Source organism: Eutrigla gurnardus (assembly GCF_963514095.1).
Source record: "Eutrigla gurnardus genome assembly, chromosome: 11".
Lineage (NCBI taxonomy): Eukaryota > Metazoa > Chordata > Actinopteri > Perciformes > Triglidae > Eutrigla > Eutrigla gurnardus.
Window position 1 is genome coordinate 25,934,523 of NC_139925.1, and position 20,455 is coordinate 25,954,977.

A 20,455-nucleotide genomic window follows, 5' to 3' on the forward strand; every position below is an offset into this window, starting at 1 on the left:
TTTATCAACTATAAGTAAATTGTTTACAATGTAAACAGTCTGTCATTGTCATTGATACGAGGTATTAGTTCGGAGTTTAACAACATGTTGGCAACATGTAAAGAAATTAATTCAACACTCTTTCTACCACCCCACCAAACTCTCTTCTCACATGTAACACTTTACACTTTCTTTAAATATTAAGCAGTTTACTTTCCAAATATGTAATATCATCTCTTCCTAAATCCTCATGAACATCTCTTCACATCAGCATAAATTAAATCCACCACACATTAAAAAAGAAAATACGTCACTGTTAAAGCTGGTTGATGACCGTTTGCTGACAAGCGATCTAGCATAGAAAAGGCTATTTCTAAATGGAGTCTGGTGCCGTGCCCACTCCACATGAAATGCAGCGGGGCGACATGACATCACTTCCTGTAAACTTCCCATCTGTTTTATGTGAATTCTCTGGTCTACTTCAGGTAAAAGCAGTGAATGTGTTGATCCCTTCACGTCACCCGTCTGTCCTCTGCTCACCTCTGAGTGTGAAACATGACAACGGATCATATTCATGATTGTGTGAATCCATAGCAGCGGTGCATGACTATAGAGGAAACACGTTGAAACGTTTCTGATGTTGCTTGCAGGTGAATGTTTCTCTTGTTTTCTCTGCGTCCAAGGCAACGCAGTAACTACTGAAAATCTGACCAGTTTCCAAGTGTTTTGATACAGTATGCGTCTTCGTTTGTATAGAACTTCTTTTCTGTGCATGAGGTCAAGCACATGTGTCTCTTTTCTTAGTGACAGAAGAGCTAGGCTGGGAAAACTACAAATGAAAACAATTGAACCAAAACAATCTGGAGCCTATACTAATGAAATCCCACATTTCACACAGACACACGCTTACTCAATGCTAGGGAAACATTCACAAGGCAATCCCAGCAATGCAGGGATTGCCTTGTCCCACATGGTCTTTATTGGATCCGGAGTGATGAATCATTACCAACCACCCATCCAACAGGCCAGTCGTGTTCAGATTAGCCTCTGACATCATGAGCACACCCACTCAACAAGAATGATGGCCCAAAATAGCTTAAGTGGCATCGCCCGCTGCAACTGAGATCAACTTTAAATCGTGTCTGTGTAGAACATAAGGGATGCAATGCTAACAAGAACACAGACATTTTAAATCCACATCAAATCTGGGAACCATGAAGCAAAACAAAACGTGCAAGAAATTCTTTCTTCAATTAAGTGCAATTAGTATTGTGGTGACATTCAAAGGTATTACCCCTCACTAATGGCTGAGCTTCATGTGATGGAGTGCCAGGCGACGGTGGGAAACTGTAATGCATCCCAAAAGGCTTTGCCAAGACACAGATGATTAATGTGGAGCAACGCGCTACACTGATGGGCCGAGGAGCTCTGGAGCAGTGGGAGAACGAGCAGCTGCAAATAAAGGCCTGCGTGCTGGTGAGCAAGGTAAGAGTAAGGGGCAAATAAAAGGTGTTGGGAGAAATGAGCCTCCATTTGGAGGGGATTTATTTCTCTAGGGGAGGTTGTGATTTTGATGTTGCATTGGATTTTAATCCCATCCAGGGAGCCCAAGTGTTTGATCCTCCCACACCTGGACCAGTGTTGATTACTGGCCAGAGTGCTGCTAACCGTCAACCTTCTTGGGTGTGCAAACAGCTCTGCTTCCTGAATTTTAGCAGCTCTGTCTGCTGCTTGAGAGGTGCTGAGACTAATGGAACAATTTCAGAAAGCTTTTCGCTCACCTGATCGATATGAACCCACTTACACCAATGTACACCTCTACTTCCAGAGCCATGGCAAAAACATTAGGAGAGCCGGACGTCGTCACATGGGCCGTCACAACATCAGCTACAGGATACATTTCTCATACATTAATTGTCCGATTGAAATTCAGATGTTTTTCTTTTAAACCAGTTTGAGCTCTAATGTGTAGTCGGCAGTTGCCGCTTTGTACTGCCTTTTCATTGCTGGAATATCGCTGCTTTTTTTCCTGCACTGTCATTATTGTAAAAGGTACCAAGAACCGTTCGGCCTCTGAGCCGGGAAGCCGGAACAGAAGCAGAAGTCTTGAAGCCGGGATGCTTTTGTAAAAGGAGACCGGGTTACGATCAAAGTTCTTTATAAAGGGTGCAATCCAACATATCGAGGGCTCTCCATTACCGTGGACTCTGGTGTAAAAACGCTTATAGAAAGTCTTTCCTAACCCCTTTTGAAATACTATTTAAATAAATGTGTCTTGTGACAACAAAAATAAATGAAAAAATGTAATGATTAGGGCTGTAACGATACACCAAACTCACGATTCGGTTTGTATCACGATTTTTTACCCACGGTTCGATACAAATTTCGATATTATTGATTTTTTTAAATTAAACATTTGATTTATGTAAGATGCAGATTTGGCGTGGAGGGCGTGTCTATCTGATGGTCTGTTAACTGCACAGGTCCCTCACTCAACTTACTACAGAGAAATGTCCCACAAAGCAACGTTGCAGAACCAAACTAAGGTAACGTAGTAACTGTAACGGTCTTTGGCAACGGGGAAACAAATACCGCAGCTGTACGTGGAGAAGCGTCCTTCCTCCCGCCCGTCCTACCGACTCCTCCTCACATTTCTGCCCGATAAACAGCGTCTGTCACCGGCAAAAAAAACTTTAACTCACCGAGTGTTTATGATGAAAAAAAATCTCCGCGACGGTCAGCCCTCCGGACCGAGACTTCAGTGAACTTTAGCCTCCGTCGGGTTTTGAGTGACAGGGAGACTCCAGGGAACCCCCTTGAAAACGCACACACGTCATCATCATGACGTGTACCGGGACGTCTCTTTGCGCTGCTTTCTGTGAATTACACAGCGGTTTGTCTTTACTCCAGCGGTGCTTCGCTCCGTGTGAACGAACAACGGCGGAGAATTGGCGAACGACCGCTGCGGTGTTAATGTGGTGTTACTTACAGCTCATAGTGCTGATCTGGACCAGAAGTTGTGTCGCGATTCTGCCTTCTCGTGGCGCGAGACAGGTTCGTGGATCTGAGTGTCGCGATTTCAGCTTCGATACGTGTATCGTTACAGCCCTAGTAATGATTGATTTTTTGATTGATAATTTTTTGATTGATAATTTGATTTTACGAGTATTATCATTATTGTTTTATCAGTATTAATAATAACTAAGTATATTTTGGCACGGTGATCGCTCCTCCACTAAACTACACATGTGATCATAAGGAAGAAAAGCAGTCTGTATGATAACAGCCTTAGTGGAGTTAACTGGATATAAAGGTGAGTAAAGAAGAGCAGGTGGCTTTAGTCCTGATCTCCACAGATTCGAAGGGGGAGTGTTAAGGTACACGAGCAAGAATGAAGAGTGGAATGAAGAGGAATGGGTGGCTCTTTAATGATCCCAGTGCTTAAATGGACACTGTAGAATATGGCTAATGATGCTTGGTTTAAATATATTCGTAGCGCAATTCCTTTTAAAAGAGGTTTATGACACAATTCATCATTACTAATTCAATTTATTCTATTCTATTATTATAAATCATTAAAGCTGCATGATTCATTTTTTTCTGGCCACCAGGGGTCAAAAGATCTCAATAACAAGCAGATACAAATTTGTACAGAGCAAAATAAGCATTCATTTGGAGTGGTGTTTGTGTGCACCTGATTAATGCAAATCAAATGTTCACTCTCTTGTAACTCTTTGTTGGTCACCACCAACTCCTGAAGAACAAATATCTGACTCTTTAGCTGCAAAATGCTCCACTGTGTTCACCAGTTAGTCACTAACTTTAACAGCCTGCTGCTGAACAGATGGTACACAGTGTAGAGAAAATAGTGCCCTGCTGCTGCTGGAAATAAGCGGTGAGAACGTTGAGAGTGAATGGAACCGTCTCTGTGCCCTAAAACCAATCAATGAGCTGAGCGAGCCTGAAAATCACTACAGAGCTGTTGCGTTGCTGAGAACTTGCTGTGGGTATTTCACGTAGGGTAGCCTCCCACAGTACATGTAAGCATCTGATTCATTGATTAGTGGAGCATTAAATAGACTGTAGTTTGAGTTACTCTCCATATTAAGTTTACATGGGTACCCAGTGATACCTTTAAAGAATTTTAGAGCATATGTATAACATCTCATCCATTGATTGTGGATTACAGTTCTTATAATGTGGCTTCAAGAGATTACATGTTGGCATATTTCTCCCACAATGAAACGTTTACCCCACAGGCATGGACAGATCCTTCAGTAGCAGCTTGAATCATGAAAGGAAGTGTTCAATACAGAGGCTGAGTTCCATGTACGATTACTACACAATAGAGAGAGAGCAGCATGGTGGCTAGTATATCTGACTGTGTGTAGTACTAGTCAATGTGCTTGATCGCAGATAAGCTAAGATTCTCAACCTCAACCATTATTTTGTTAAACACCACACAATATAAAATCCATCAATCTCTGGACTCGGACGTCTCTGCAACCACGGCAACACCAGTGTTGATGATACGAACGTGATTCCCTTCCTGCAACACTAGCTACGGCTGCTGTGCTAACACTAGCTACGTCTGCTCTGCAAACGCTAGCTACGCCTGCTGTGCTAACGCCAGCTACACCTGTTGTGCTAATGCTAGCTACACCTGCTCCGCTAATGCTGGCTACGCCTGCTGTGCTAATGCTAGCTACACCTGCTGCGCTAATGCTGGCTACGCCTGCTGTGCTAATGCTAGCTACGCCTGCTGTGCTTACGCCAGCTACACCTGCTGTGCTAATGCTAGCTACACCTGCTGCGCTAATGCTGGCTGCACCTGCTGTGCTAATGGTGGCTACGCCTGCTATGCTAATGCTGGCTACACCTGCTGTGCTAATGCTAGCTACACCTGCTGTGCTAATGCTGGCTGCAGGCATGCTAATGATAGCTACGCCTGCTTTGCTAGCTAGCTACGCCTGCTATGCTAATACTGGCTACGCCTGCTGTGCTAACACTAGCTACACCTGCTGTGCTAATGCTAGCTGCAGGCATGCTAATGCTAGCTACACCTGCTGTGCTAATGCTGGCTGCAGGCCTGCTTATGCTGGCTACGCCTTCTGTGCTAGCGCTAGCTGTGGCTGCTGTGGGGGATTTAACTCTCAGGCTCTGATAAATGGTGAAATCTTTAGCTTGTAGATCAGGCGTATTCTGTGTGTTCTAGATGTGTTGATTGCTCCAGCCTTGCAGTTCACATTACAAACACTGCAGCAGTGATATCTGTGTGTCCGTGTCGAGTCTTGAATGCAACTGTTTCTGCTGCTCTGACGACCGTGAACGCAGCTTCATGAGGTTTTGAAACTGTAGTCCACAAACAATATACAACATAACATGTTGTTACTCTTTTCTGAGCAGACATGCATGCTGCAACAAACGCAGGTGATCACATACACACTCAACCAAACACCAGCTCCATCAGTTACACAAGGCCTTCTCTAATTATATCCTTTCTTCTTGCTGTGTATTTCCAAAGCATAGACATCACGTATTCGGCCACCAGCAGCTCTTCTGCCTGGAGAGCAGCAGGCAGACTGTGGGGTCAAGCCTCTTCTTCATAACAGCCCAAGCTCTTCTTCAAATGTATTGACAGTTCAGAGCTTCTGGGCAACTAGCTCATGTACAGACGGTGGTCTGAGAGCCTATCATTTGCCTGGATGCACCATGACTTGAATGAGCTACATGCAATGGGCTGGTTATCACGTGATTATGCCATTTGTTATTGAATTAAGTGGCAAATTTGTTAGATTTTTAAAGGAAATCGTGTCACCATTAAGGCTATGGTTCAATAGAGCATGTGGCGATACATAACCAAACAATGGGTTATAAACTTCATATTGCACGCACAAACATACACACACACATACACAGAAGTGTGTGTCAGAGGCATTTACCAGATAATGAGGAGCAATTACAACACTCACAATGCTTTTTATCAGCTGTTATTTAATTATGAGACCAGGGGCTCATTAGCAAACGCCAGCATGCACACACAGAGATACTCCTGCAAAGTGAAACACCCAGCAGCATTATGCACAAAGAGGTGGCAAACATTCAGCTGTGACTGGCTCCGGGCTGATAAGCAACAGCACACAATGGTAATGGGATGGTAGAAACACTGATGCTAAAATCTCTTACGGCATGAAATCAGTTCCATCCAAACGCAATGCAAAAAGGGAGCTGATCAAACTCAATTCAAACTGCTGGGAATAGACTGTCTGCTTCCCTGGATAATGACTGCATTAGGGATTTTATGTTCAAGTTTATGGTACAAGTAAGGGGGATGTTCCAGGTTTTTTGAACAACTGTCTGAAAGAAACTTCAAATGACAGATTTTATGGCTCGGCCAACTGGAGCATGAAAAATTCCAGTAGTTTCATGAACGCAGACATAAAACAACGGAGGCAATTTGCACATCACAATATGATGCAATCCAATATTACATTCCCTCAAACTACAGTTTCAAAAGTTATCTTTTTGCATGCTTGATCTTCTCTGGAAAAAGTAAAAATACTACCGTGGCAAAGAAAACCAGAATGAAATGATTGTGTATAAAAATGTATGTAATTACTATTTGTAAGACAGTGAGTTCAGTGTTGAGTTAGTCTTAAAGGTGGCATGGATATCTCTTGTTTCAGTATGTTCTAGGGCTGCCCCCAGCCAAAGATTTTGCTAGTCGACTAGTTGCTAGTACATTAGTCAACGCACGTAATGAGCCTTTAAAATAATACATTTCAAAGCGCAGTAGCGCATGTACAAAGTGAGCCGCCTGGTAACGGAATACTTCAACCATTTGCATTAAGCTTTGTATGGTTAGAAACCCGGTAGTAATTTTGAATGGTCATGCATCATTCCCTCATTTCCCAGAGACAGGAGATCTCAATTTCTATTCTGAAAAAGAGTCTCAGGTGATGCAGCTGCTTTGGTTAGGAACTGGCCCGGTCCTTTGATTAAAAGAATGCTGCTCTGCGATCTGTCCACAATGGTGCCGCCGGTTGGTCCCGAGACTCTTCTCGTCGACTAACGTTGGGTCGACTATTAGGGGGCAGCCCTAGTATGTTCCATATGGTGCCGTTTACGCCACTGTTGTAAATCTACATAGCTGGTTACTGTTGTACATGGAAGCAATTAGGGGTGGGACGATACGGGTAACTCTCGATTCGATACTGTGACGATATTTGGCCCACGGTAACGATAATATCACGATACACGATATCTGCGATATTCGATATATTGCAAGAAATTTCATCAACGATATATCACGATATGTGACTGAAAAAAAAAAATATGCATAAAAAATAAATTCCAAAACTTCGTACAATGTACAAATGAATAAACACTGTCCAGCTGGACACATTAAAGTGCATGAACATTAATAACATGTCTTATGTAAACCAGGACAGTGCTTTCTGATACTGAAAAGTTAGTAGCAACTTGTTTTATGTAAACTTGGGCCCGTTTTAGTTTAACAATAGCTAACAAGATAAGAATAACATCAGAATTAAATGAAATATTGGGCACATTTCAGTATGCAACCAATTATGTGCAGAGTTATGTTCACCCATCCAGTACCTGGGAAGTCGGGCCTCATGCCCACACGGCTCCGCAGATCCACACATGCGGACCCTCCGGCGGACGGTAAACACGCGCCGCCCGGAATCCTGCCCGTAAATAGGCAATCGAGCCCGGCCGAAAAGTGGGTCCGCATGCCCTCAATGCTGTGTGAAAAGCGCTTGAAGCTCACAACAGCACCGGCCAGCACACGGCCACGCTTACAATTACGCACCGCAAACCCGCAGTTCTGCTCCGTCCGGAGAACCGTAAACTCTAGCGCGCCGCTCGGAATCCTGCCCGTAAATAGGCAATCAAACCCGGCCGAAAAGTCGGCACTCATGCCCTCAAGGCTGTGTGAAACCCGCTTGGAGCTCAGACCGACCCCCGGGCAGCGGGCGGCCCCCGCGGATCCGCTCCGGAGAACCGTAAACTCTTAGACGCACCGACGGGAGTCTAAAAAAACCCGTAGACCCACAATATATCGATATTTGCCGTCAGTGTATCGATTTATTTATTGCGACAGAGAGCACAACAATATATTGCAATATCGATTTTTTTTCCCACCCCTAGAAGCAATCGTGCGAGAGAAAAAGTGAAGGAAATAGTAATTTGACAAAGTTGGAAAATTGGATATAGTAGTTAAGGTCCACTTACTAGGTTGTTTGAAAAGATTTCAACCACATGTCACTGTCCTCCATTGGTGTATGGAGCTAATGATATGAGATGTGGTTGAACGCTTCAGATAGGTTATTTTTAATTTTATTTTTTGTTTCCTTTGCGTTAGTGGAAGAAACTGCCTATGCCTATGAGCTTGAAAACACTGAAACATTGCATTTGCCATACTGCACTCCCCCTGTGAACGGTCTGAAGTACTGTCTGTGGTTTGTTACTTTGCTCACTCTGTGGATTAAATGTGAAAACCCTCATAAAGTGCAGCACAAGAGAAGAGAGTGGTTTTAAGCGCCACTGCAACCAGACTACAAAGGGTCAGCCCAGCACTAATAACCAGCCAGTCCCCAAGGAAGCAAGGCAGGAAATAAGCAATGGACTGACCTGACCTGAACAGTGCTGAAGCCCTGTGTGCACTGAGAGCTCTGCTGGAAGCTCATTGCTCAGCCAGAGTTCTAACTGACTGAGGAACAAGGAATTACCTCAGCATGTGCAAAAGAAGATGGCTACAGCTGCACCACACCACTCACACCTATGCAGCATGTAACCCAGAGTGTACCATAACTTGTGTTGTCACCAGACCAAAGCTGTGACTTTGAGACGATACCTGCATTAATGTATCGATACCGGAAATAAAACAACACCATAGCAAGGGAACGGAATAATTCATGACAGAATATGGAACTTTCAGTTTGCTATTGAGCATAAGATAAGATAAACTTCATTGATCCTGCGATGGGGAAATTCTAATAGACTTCATGCTGCTCACACATTGCTGCCCCGCTGTCACACATCAACTCTTATTAAACAGACTTCAAGGAGCGCTACTAATACAACGAGGTATTGGACTCCTTTAACGGCAGCATATCATAATGCTTTACTGGTACTGTTATACTGTGCAACCCTAACCATAACGGTATCATATTATACGGCACTAAAGAAAACGAGCTCTTACATCACCCTGAAAAATCATTTGAATGCACTGTGATGAGTTTGCTGAAAATTAATTACAAGAAGACTATGGCATGAGAAATACTAATCAAAGTGTTAGAACTAGCGTTTTCATTCTTGATCATAAAAACTAAATTATGTTTGCATGGTGTCTCTGACAAGCCTGGACTCATAAAATGTATACTACTGGGACTTCAGGATGATTTCACAGTGAGACATGTACAACCTGCCTGTCTAAGATGCTGCAGCTCCATCTGCTGTTTCATCAGCAACAATCCACCATCTCCGCACACACACACACACGTGCGCATACACACACGCGCACACACACACACACACACACACACACACACACACACACACACACACACACACACACACACACACACACACACACACACACACACACACACACACACACACACACACACACACATAAAGCAAACTTACACACAGACATCATCTTCAACTATACTCAGTAACTCAAAGACCAAAGAGAGATCAAAGACCAGAGTCATCCAAATCATGAGCCGACAATAAGAACATTCCAGCAACAGACGAATATCAGGGTTAGATCATTTGATGGGATGAATGAAATGAGACCCCATGAAATAGTGCACCAACATGCTGCTGCTATTCATGAACAGGACTTCAAGCCGGAGCATTCCAGCTTCTTTGTTCCACCCGGCCTCGCGTACATTTACTGAACTTGAAGCTCTTTTTTCCAACCCACCCAATAATGCAGCCTAATTAGTATTCCTTGGCATCTGACACAGATGCTCATTTGAGTCTGTTTTTTGACACACCCACCTTCTGCATTATGGGTAGGGAAACACAGGACTTTAGCCCAGGACACTGCTATTAGTGTCCTTGTTAGTCTATAAGAGTGAGAATGAGGTGTTTTCGGCCTGTTTTTTTTACTAAACCATTAGGGGTGTAACGGTACATGTATTTGTATTGAACCGTTTCGGTTGGGGTGCTCGGTTCGGAACGGAGGCGTACCGAACAAGTTTCCATACGGACATATTAAGTAGAGGACCGCATGTGTGGAGCATGCTGCAGCCGCACACAATAAACAGCAGTAGTAGCGGACGTCATGGCTAATGCCGCTAGCGTTGGCAACAAGCCAGAGTTGGAGGACCCTCCCGCGACATTAAGGTCTCCCGTTTGGGAACACTTCGGCTTCCCGGTGAGATACAAACAGGGACAAAGGGAGGTTGATAAAACCAAAGCGGTTTGCCGACATTGTTCATGTGAGGTCGGGTATGTTTCTGGCAAAACGTCAAACCTGTTGACGCATTTGAAACGGCACCACCCCCACGTGAACATCGCTACAACGAGGAGAAAGACGAGCGTAACGTTAGTGCAAACACAGCTCCCCACCGCATTTAAACAGCCTCTCCCTGCCCTGTTCAATTTTGCACATCAGATGGAGAAAAGATTTGTTTTTAAAAAAACAGTCTGAGCCTTATTCATGTTATTTAATCTGAGCAACAACTTGAAACTGTTTAGTGTTGCAACTGTTCAATTTTGCACATCAGATGGAGAAAATATTTTTTTTTAAAGAAACAGTCTGTTATTTTTATTTATTTTTATTTTTTAAATAAATATTTTAAATACTAATTTTTTTAATAAATATTTATATTTTTGAGCAGCATTCTAGCTCCAGTGCATGTTCCTACTGTTAAAAGCACAAAAGTAATAAACAACTAGCACATTTATATTTAGCATTTTGTTTTCTTACTGTACCGAAAATGAACCGAACCGTGACCTCAAAACCGAGGTACGTACCGAACCGAGATTTTTGTGTACCGTTACACCCCTATAAACCATACATTACATTACATACCATTATATTTCAGAGCAAAGGTGACAACTTCATAGCCAACCAAAAAAAAAACAGCCTAAATCCTCAATCAATGTTGCCAGAAAGCTGTGTAAACCTGTGAAACCAGCCTACATGTGCACCAGAAAACACATCATAGGGATAGAAAGCTTCATATCTGAATCAAATAAAGACATTGTTTAATAAATATTGACAATGAGGATGACATCAAGGCTTTAAGTGTCTCCTCAGTTAGCCCCAAAGACGACTCAATTCATATAATTGAATGAGTCAATAACATGAGGTGGTGAACACAATACGTCTGTGTGTTTTGACCATAAAATTACAGCTTTTCCTTTAGTAATATTGTTTTCACAATATTTTCAAACCCAGACGGTTCAGATTGCTGATTAGTCCAACCAGTAACAACACACCCAAAAATGACAGTCATGGGGTTATAATGTGCACTTGATAAATCGCTTAAATACTCAATTATACAGGCTGTTTTTGTTATTCCACAGCTGGAAAATCCAATACTGAAACAGAACATAAGAAAATAACTGTCTGTCTCACTTTCAATTACAAGGGACCATATGAGAATTTCTTGCCCACATACTCCTGCTAAAATAATTACAATTTATGAAAATATCCTGATAATTATCTAAATATACTTCAACCTATAAAAATGACACTAATATATATACTGGTATCAATTGACGTTCTCTTGCTTGAAGTGAAGCCCTTGAGAAGTAAAGGAGGTGGGAGCCTACCTGAGTCGTTGCGTAGGTAGGAGGACATGGCCGGGATGAGGCAGGACTGGCTCAGCAGCTCCTGCAGCACCGCTGGCAGCGCTGAGCTGTTGTGGGCTCTGCTGTCGGCTGAAGAGGCATCGGCACCGTGGCAGCTGCTGGAGCCTGCTGGGTTGATGTAACTGGCCAAGACCTGGTGAGCAAAACAATGTAGACATACAGTGAGACCACTTAAGAATGAAACCACCTGTCCACACGGTTTAGACTGACACATGTACAACATGCTCAAAGCCTGAGAGGAAGCCCTGCCAGAGAGGCAGGAGAAGGGCGAGATAAACGGGAAACAATAAAGAAAAAAAAAATCTGCATCATAATATTTACAACTCTGACAGTCCTTGGTGAAGTCATCTCTTTAAACTAGATGTGGGACTGATGGGTAGACTTACCTGCAGCAGACAGGTGACGTGTTCCTCTTCTAGCCGTTGTTTGGTGAGAGCCTGCTCCACGTCCCAGCCTGAGGCTGTGGATCCAGTGCCAAAACCAGTTCCTTTAGCCCAGTACAGTTGCTGCTCTTCACTGGTCCCAGCACCGTGACAACTGGATATCTGCGGCTGTCAACACAGGGTTAGGAAGAGGGTTTGGGAATTCTTATCTCTTTATCTCATAATATTCTTTAGATTTACTGATTATGTGTATGAGCAAAGTGGGTGCCAACTATTGGAGTGGAAAAGATTGGTAAATATTCTCTGTTCATGACTAACATTCATTTGCAAATTGAGCCGAAAATATCCACATTGTCCTTCAAAATAAAGGTTCAAGTCCTCTGACATGCTGATGAAGCAGTCATGGGATTGTTATTGATGGTAACATGGACTAATGGATTCAAGTAGCCTACAACATGGATGAAAACCAGCAATGTCATTTAAGTCGAGAGTTTTCTGGGACGGGCACGGCTTGTATTTAAAACTACGGCTGTCTGTTCTCAAGTCTGTGCTCTGATTGCAGCACATGGAGGAGGGGGCTCAAGGACAGCCACCGCCACAGTGACAAGTCTTTGGCTCACATTCAAGTCATCGGCCACATGATCCATCCTCAGCTTTGACAACTCCATAAATCCACACATAGAGGGGGGGGGGGGGGGGGGGGGGGGGGGCAGAGAGCGAGCGGCAGACTGGATATGGCTCCACAACAGCAAAACAACACGGCAGGTCTGGTTCAGAACCTAGAGACTTTCATGCAGGTTCCACAAAAGGGCTTGCAACTGAGCCAGCAGAGGTCCGTCTGTTCTTGAAACTAAACAACACAGACGGCTGGGGTTTGTGTCTCCTCTGTCTGTCTGTCTGTCCCACCTCTCAACAGATTTAAATAAAAGCTATTTCATCATCTTCAAGATTTCTAGGGATACGCCCCAGTAGGCTCTCCTACGGTGGTGTTTCCTAACATTTTTGCTTGGTGAACCCTGAAAACAAAGCCGTGTCTACCTGACTTCTAACAGGGTGACTATGTCTAAGCAGTTCAATCCAACAAGATCAAGATCAATGTGAAGCCTCCTTATATGTTCTCAATTGCAAAGTTCATTTGTACACGGACAACAGGTGTATTTTAGGTTACAAGTTATACTTTTGATTATCCTAAAACCTCTATTTATATAGATATTTATTGATGCTATAAAATCAGCATAATTGTCCAGTGAAATTACATCTGCTATGTTTGTCAATAAATTACTATTAGAGCAGGTTATCAATTTTAAACTTGATTTTGTTTCCTAAAGTTAACCTGTTCAGATCTGGAATGAAACACTTCCACAGTCACATTATTTATCTCTATATTTGTTAGTTTATGTTCCATATTGTTTTGCCAGTTGAGGCCCTGCAGATAGCTCACTAGCAATCTTCTCCTCAGTATAAGAGCAGGTGTCAGTAATACAAATGACGTATCTCTGACATCTCCAAAGCTCCATTTGCCTCTTATCATTTGGGCTGAACAATTAAGCTGTTTGTCAGGAGCTCGATGAGAGATGCAAAGAAGGCCTTGAGTAAAGGCCAGCAAGGCAGTTAGCCATTAATAATGGCAATGTTTTTTTTGCCCTTGTTATTCTATCAGCGTGAACAACAAAACAATCCTTCAGCCAAAGTCAAAGAGTAGCCTGTGGAGTGTTGGACAGCAATGGGGCAGCGCTTCCATTTGTTTTCTTGAATGGAAAGTTCAACACCCTATATTCAAACAATGTCATCCTTCTTTACTTTTCTCTTTGTGTTTTCTTTTTCTCCTTTTCAAAACAACTCATTTTGGAATTAAAGACCAAATCAAACACTGAGAAGTTCTGCATTGTGAGGCTATTCTGGCGACACAGCTAAAGGTTAGGGAACTCCTGTGGCCAACTGGAAGTCTTCATGAATGTCATAACTGTGTGTGTGTGTGTGTGTGTGTGTGTGTGTCGTGGGCCACACCTCAGACACACTGCTGCTGGCGTTGGGGTTGCGGGGAGCGTGGTGGCTGAGCGCCGACAGACAGGCCAGGATGAGGTGGATGGCCCCGATCTCCAGAGCCATGCGGCGCAGCAGGACGCCGTCATCCGTGGTGAGAGGAGTGCTGCTGAACAACGCTCGCAGCACGTGGAACGGCAGCGTGGGCAACACGTTGGCTGATGGAGACTGCAGGATATGACCTGAGAGGATGCCAGAGCACACATCTGCATCAGGAGACTAGGACTTACTGGTCATCTTGTGAAGATGTGATTCTGCAATGTCATCATTTTGCTATTTGTAGTTAACCTTTGACCCAGCAAGTTAAGTGTTGTGCTTTACAGGACTAACATTTGTAAAATTAGAAATAAGACATGCTTTTCTCATAACGTATGTATAATTAAACATGGAAAGAATTGTACAATTGTAACAGTGCATCGTTTTTAGGAATCATTAAACAAATAGAATAATAACACAATTATCAATAATAACAATTATTATTCTATTCTTTGGTGACCTGTATTATTTAACAGGACAGAAAAGAGACTCCTGTTAGTTGTTATGGTGACAACACACATCAGTGTGCCGTCACAGCTCACCAGGAGGAAGCAGCTCTGGGACGGATGTCTGGTTTGTTCACTAGGTAGGTTAACTATAGAAATAGAGAAGTGCCCCGCTACAACAGCTACATGTACAAATGACCCGGACCATCCTGCTACACTGATTTGAATGGGAATGTTCCCTCTACTCCCATGTTATCCTTATGGCTGAAATGTAAAGACATGATTACTATTCAGGAGGATTCCAGTGTGAAACCTCAGTGTGATCTTAGTGAGTGCCAGCATCAGCAGCGGTGTTCACACTTACTGCCCTCTCCATCGTCTGTGACCCCCAGCACCAGGCGCAGCAGACACTGGGCGTGCTTCCTCTCCTTCAGCAGCACCTCTGCGTACCCTGGCAGGCGCAGGAACAGGCCGAACGCCGCCAGCGAGTGGGCAGGGATGGGTGACATGGTCTGCACGGAGGAGGAGGACGACGAGGACGACTGGGACTGCTGCTTGTTGATGGGCGGCGGCTCCGTGGCTATGGACTCTGGCGCCTCGTACACCAGCTCGCCCGACTGCTCGATGGTTACCCACTCGAATTGGTCGCTGTCCTTGGGTTTCTCCTGTGTAGCGGAAGGCACCACCGGGGCGCTGACCTGTGACCGGCCATCCGGGAGAATAGAGGGTCACATTAGCGAAGGTGAGAGTGAATATGAGACGATGCTGACCGGTGAATTTAGGAGCGCAGGAACTTTGCAGTGTCATGATAATCCAATGCAAGCCTGAGAGAGAGGAGGCTGGCTTCTCCTCAAACGGTGAACGGTACATACAAAACATGGCACTTATGTAACCGATGTCACGGTCGCATTTTTTTTCTCCATAATTACTCCTTTTCTCTAAAGATTTCAGAAAAGAGTGATCATATTTTCAAGTTGAAACATTTTCTTTTTTTCTACTAAACCTAAAGAAATTTGGTTTACTATCACAGATGACTGAGGAAACCAGAAAATAGTCCCACTTCAGGAGCTACTGAGCTAACTTGGCACACTTTGGGACCCTAAGTACAATTGAGTATTGTTTAAACACCTCCCTGAGTATTGTTACTGATCTCGTATATCGCTTTTTCGCCGATCATGTCCATATGGACCAAAAGGGGGTTCAAACCAAGTACTAGTAAGGTGTACCTAATTAAGTGCATTACAGTAATTACTGTGGGTCCATACAATTTAATACACAATAAATGGAAATGCACTGTTCGTCCTTTGTTTCTATGATTGTTGGGACTAGCTTGAACTTATCTTGGGTACTTCATGCATTGTGTGTCAGACTATGGCTCACCTGCTGAATGACATCGGGGTAGAGCATGGGCAGCCTCTCAGCGATGAGGGCCAGGCCCCCCATGCCTGCAAACACCTGCAGCGGTGACTGGATAGGGTTGGTCTCCAGCAAGGACTCGTCCGTGGAGGCGTCCAGACAGTCTTCACTGGGTGTCATCGGCTCGTCCTCAGGACAGCTGTTCAGTATGTCACAGTGATCCACTGCAAGGAGAGCAAAGAGAGGACCTGTTGTATGTTCACGCACTGTCTTGCATTTTCTCAGCACTGGATTTGTTTGTAAGCTGAAGTCTTCTATGAGGAGAGTCCCATCACAGAAATTAAATATTTATCATCTACTACTGGGATTTGGATCAGGTGGACACGGGACTATGCTTTAGTTGATGTTAATTGACTCCCTGGAAAGAAGAACTGGGAGCTGTATCGAGCTCAAGCTGTAATAAATGTTTACTTGTAACAAACATTTTAACAGCTTATAAGTTATTTATCAATTTAAATGTAATGTGTGGAGAGTTATCATTATACAGGTCATTGCAACAATCTGGCTTTAATTCACAATCTGTGTCACCAATTTCTATATGTGCAATCATGATACCAAATTATCACAATATTGAAGAGATATAATCAAGTGATTTTAAACATCTTGCAATATGTTGAGTATTGAAATCACATATATTGTGATGTATCACCGTTTTTTTTTTTTTTTTTGGTTTTACCTGCTTGTCCACATCTCTTTTATCCAATAACATTTAGTGTCAGTTTCATCAAACTTCAGTCATTTCTTACTTCCTGCCAAGCCCACTGACTTCATCCATGACCACACTAAGAAACAACTCAGCACCATCTAGTGGACTGAAAAAGCAATTGTTACCAAAAGGTTTCATTTGTATTTACAATATTAATATAAGTTTTTATTTGATTTAAGATTTCCTAAGATAGACACGCAAAATAGTGCAATACTATGCTGTGCCGAGTTCGCCCCATCCCTACCAATTTCTACCGTCAAGTTTGTTTTTATAGATTGCATGAAACTGTAGATTGTACTGTTACAGGACTTTTGTGTGCAAAGTGGTCTACACCTCTTTCAGGCCCTGTTTTGTGTACTGTGTGAATGAATTATGAATGAGATCTGTTCTGCTATTTTACACAATGCCTTTATTTTATGGTAATAAGTGTATATATTTGTGTGTGTTTAGCATTTGAGCCATCATTATTCTCTTCCATTTCTCAAAGAAGCAAACAGACGGTAGTCACTACCAAATGGGGAGGGGAATTCCATACAGCATACTAAACCAATATCGTATCGATACTCGAACGCCAAGTGTGCATTTATCATTATAAAACCTTTTAATATTGCAGATACTCATTCAATTGGTGACAACTGCTTCTTCAGTCCACTAGATGGTGCTGAGTTGTTCCTGTGATCACGGGTAAAGTCAGCTGAGGAAGCTGGTTTTGGTCAGTCTTGACTAATAAAGACATTTTGCTGCAATAAAAATGATTGAAGTGAGATGAACCGAGTGAAAACTATGTGATTAGATGAAATCAAACAGATCTCAATCCTCACAAAATGATTGTATCGTGACATCAGTACCGTGATCATAATGTATTGTGGGCCCTCTAGTGCTTCCCTGCTCTCATCACTGGCTCGTTATTCATCAACAGGCATTAATGTTTGCTGTTGGGTGTGTCCCCCTGAGATGAGCTGATCAGAAAGGAGGAAATTAACTACTGATGTTACACCGTCCTAATGTCCTTGTTTAAACAATAATATGGCACTGAAGACAATGTCAGACAGCCAAAATGACATAAAGGGTAAAAGGACAAACACACCAATGGTAACACACCAGTATTTTATTGTGTTGGCACGGCTTTGCCGTTTTATGATTCTATGAAGCTTCGGATCGATTAATAGGTCATCTCCTAAAAGCCACTCATCATCTCTTAGAAAGGAGAAAGTCAGGCAGATTAGTCATTGCTCTCCACATCCCTCTCAGGGGATTCGGTTCTCTAGACCACACTGTGCTGGAGCTTCAGCGTCCTGGGAGCTCTTTAGGTCTCTCCTCTGGCTGTCCCTCCTCATCCACGTGTTCAGATCCTCATCTCTCTCTGCATCTGTGTGTTTCATCTGTCTATCTGTTTGAGTAGAGGTGGAGAGGAGGTTGTGTGGGTGGGTCCTTTCTGTTTGGCATCACCAGAAGTTGTTCAATGTCCTCCTGAATCCACTGTTCATATACGTCTGCTATCTATCTATAATGTAGTCACACTGATGGTTTATACTGTCAGTTTATGATATCAGTCTATTCTGTAGGCACGATGCAGTGAAATGCGTGTCGTCACAGAGAAGGGCAAGACGGGCAGAGACGCAATGAATCCCGAATACGGGATAACAGCGCACACTGATAATCTCTCCTTAAAAGGTATTCATAGAGGTATGAAGGTCCTCATTAGGGATGCAAACAATTAATCGATTATCGATTAATTGTCGATAAGAAATTACTCGATTAAATTAAATGAATTGCAATTAATTGCGTTTTGAACCCGTAATTCCCCGCCAGTCCACGTGAGGGCGCGCTTGATGCCAGACGTACTTGACCTACATGCGCGAACACAAGCGAGGCAGGGCTCTGACGACAACAACAAGGCGTAAGGGAAGCGGGACGCTGGCAGCAGTGTTTCACACACATGACCATAGTCTCGATGTTCGCCCAAAATTATTTATCAAGGCAAATGGACTTAACTAGCGGCTCTAATGATAGGCCTACACAGGAGGGCAGCAGCGCGTATTATAAGGGGGAATCCTCGCAGCTGGTTTGGCTCATCAACGTTCTGTTTTCCCCCGTCGCCATAGCCCCGTTCACATACGTCGCTACTCGCCCGTCACCCCTCGCTTTCTCGCTGAATTCTACTCGCTGGCAAAAAAATGTAACTGCCGCCGGCGGCGAGTTCAAGCGACAATTCTCTGTAGACGTCATCTGTCAATCATCTCTATTCTACATTCCGATTGGTACTCGCTTCACTCGCGTTGCAGAAAGTTACAGTTATTTAATTTTCTCTCCGTACCCGCCCACATCCCGCTAGAACACATTCAAATTCATTGACAGCTGTCACTCAGAGATGGGCGAGTGGAGACGTATGTGAACGAGGCTTCAGTCAAAACCAAAACACCAAGGAAGGCTGAGGAATATTCACCCACTTATTAATAATAATAATAGTCATAATAAACTAATAGTATAGGCTCAGCACTGTGTTTTAGTCATTTTTGTTTTCATCTTTTCTTGAATGTTTAAACTCCTCAACCCCATTTAGTATGTCAACATTTGGATCAGAACCAGCAGTTTGGAAGAAATTGGTCAGTAATTGATATGTCATATTTTGGTTCTCAAAATTCACCAAATTGATGCATTAAAATGAAATTATTCAAAATATGATTTGCATTTTTCTTTATATCATAAGGAAGACAGCATTTTATGTTACGTATACAGTAGATAGAACCTATTCAGAGGGAAATTCAGCTCCTCAGAAGAATTGCCGCTTATCAATTAATCGATCATCGATCGATAAGATGAAACAACTATCGATTAATGAATTACTCGATAATTTGCATCCCTAGTCCTCATACATTCACACATCCAACACTGTGCTTCCTCATCAATGCACCTTACATGAGGTAGCGGCGTCACAGCTGCTGCCAGTCAGAAACACCAGTGACATACACTGTCAGACACCAGGGGCAGACTTACTGTGCTATGTAACCTGGACCTGGGGGCTCGGGGTGGGCCATATCATACGGTTCACGATAATACCGGGATATTGTTTTACATGATAAAAAATCATATTGTGATATTCTGATTGGCTGAGATAATAATGTCACACCGTTATGCTGCGGCCATTTGGATGTTCTCTCTCTGACAGGCAGCATTTTTAGGCAGCATTCGCTGCATTAACTGCACATTAGATTTTGTGGTTGATTTGATTATGTACTGTTTATATTCATACAGAATCTGAAGAGATACTGTTGTTGTTGTTTTCAAACCAAAGATCGGGCGATCACTTTTTGTTAGCTTTTACTTAATAATTGAAGGCAAAGTGACCATTACTTGCATTTATGCACTGAAGATTTAAATTGGTTATGTATTTGCAAACTGTAGCAAACACTGAGTTAATGCTGTTAACTTTAGGATAACACTTATTTTGTTGCAATTGTATGTTCTTGAAATGAATAACCACTTATTTTTCTGTATTTTGTTATATCGTCAAATATATCCTTATCGCCTAAATACCCTGAAATATCATGATATTCATTTAGGGCCATATTGCCCACCCCTATTGGGAA

The 20,455-nt window shown here is 43.0% G+C and overlaps 1 protein-coding gene across 6 annotated transcripts in view; it reads right to left on the reverse strand.

Annotated features, from left to right (window-relative positions):
• The window catches only part of birc6 (baculoviral IAP repeat containing 6), a 138,795-nt gene that overhangs the window by 50,340 nt on the left and 68,000 nt on the right, over positions 1-20,455 (reverse strand). For 4 of the 6 annotated variants that reach the window (XM_084021581.1, XM_084021580.1, XM_084021583.1 and 1 more), the window contains exons 60-64: positions 16,124-16,347; positions 15,108-15,441; positions 14,226-14,443; positions 12,222-12,386; positions 11,797-11,968 (exon numbers count right to left, since the gene is read on the reverse strand). In XM_084021581.1, the coding sequence (XP_083877707.1) occupies positions 11,797-11,968; positions 12,222-12,386; positions 14,226-14,443; positions 15,108-15,441; positions 16,124-16,347 (1,113 nt within the window). The remainder of the gene's footprint in view (positions 1-11,796; positions 11,969-12,221; positions 12,387-14,225; positions 14,444-15,107; positions 15,442-16,123; positions 16,348-20,455) is intronic. The other 2 variants (XM_084021584.1, XM_084021582.1) reach the window with 1 other exon arrangement.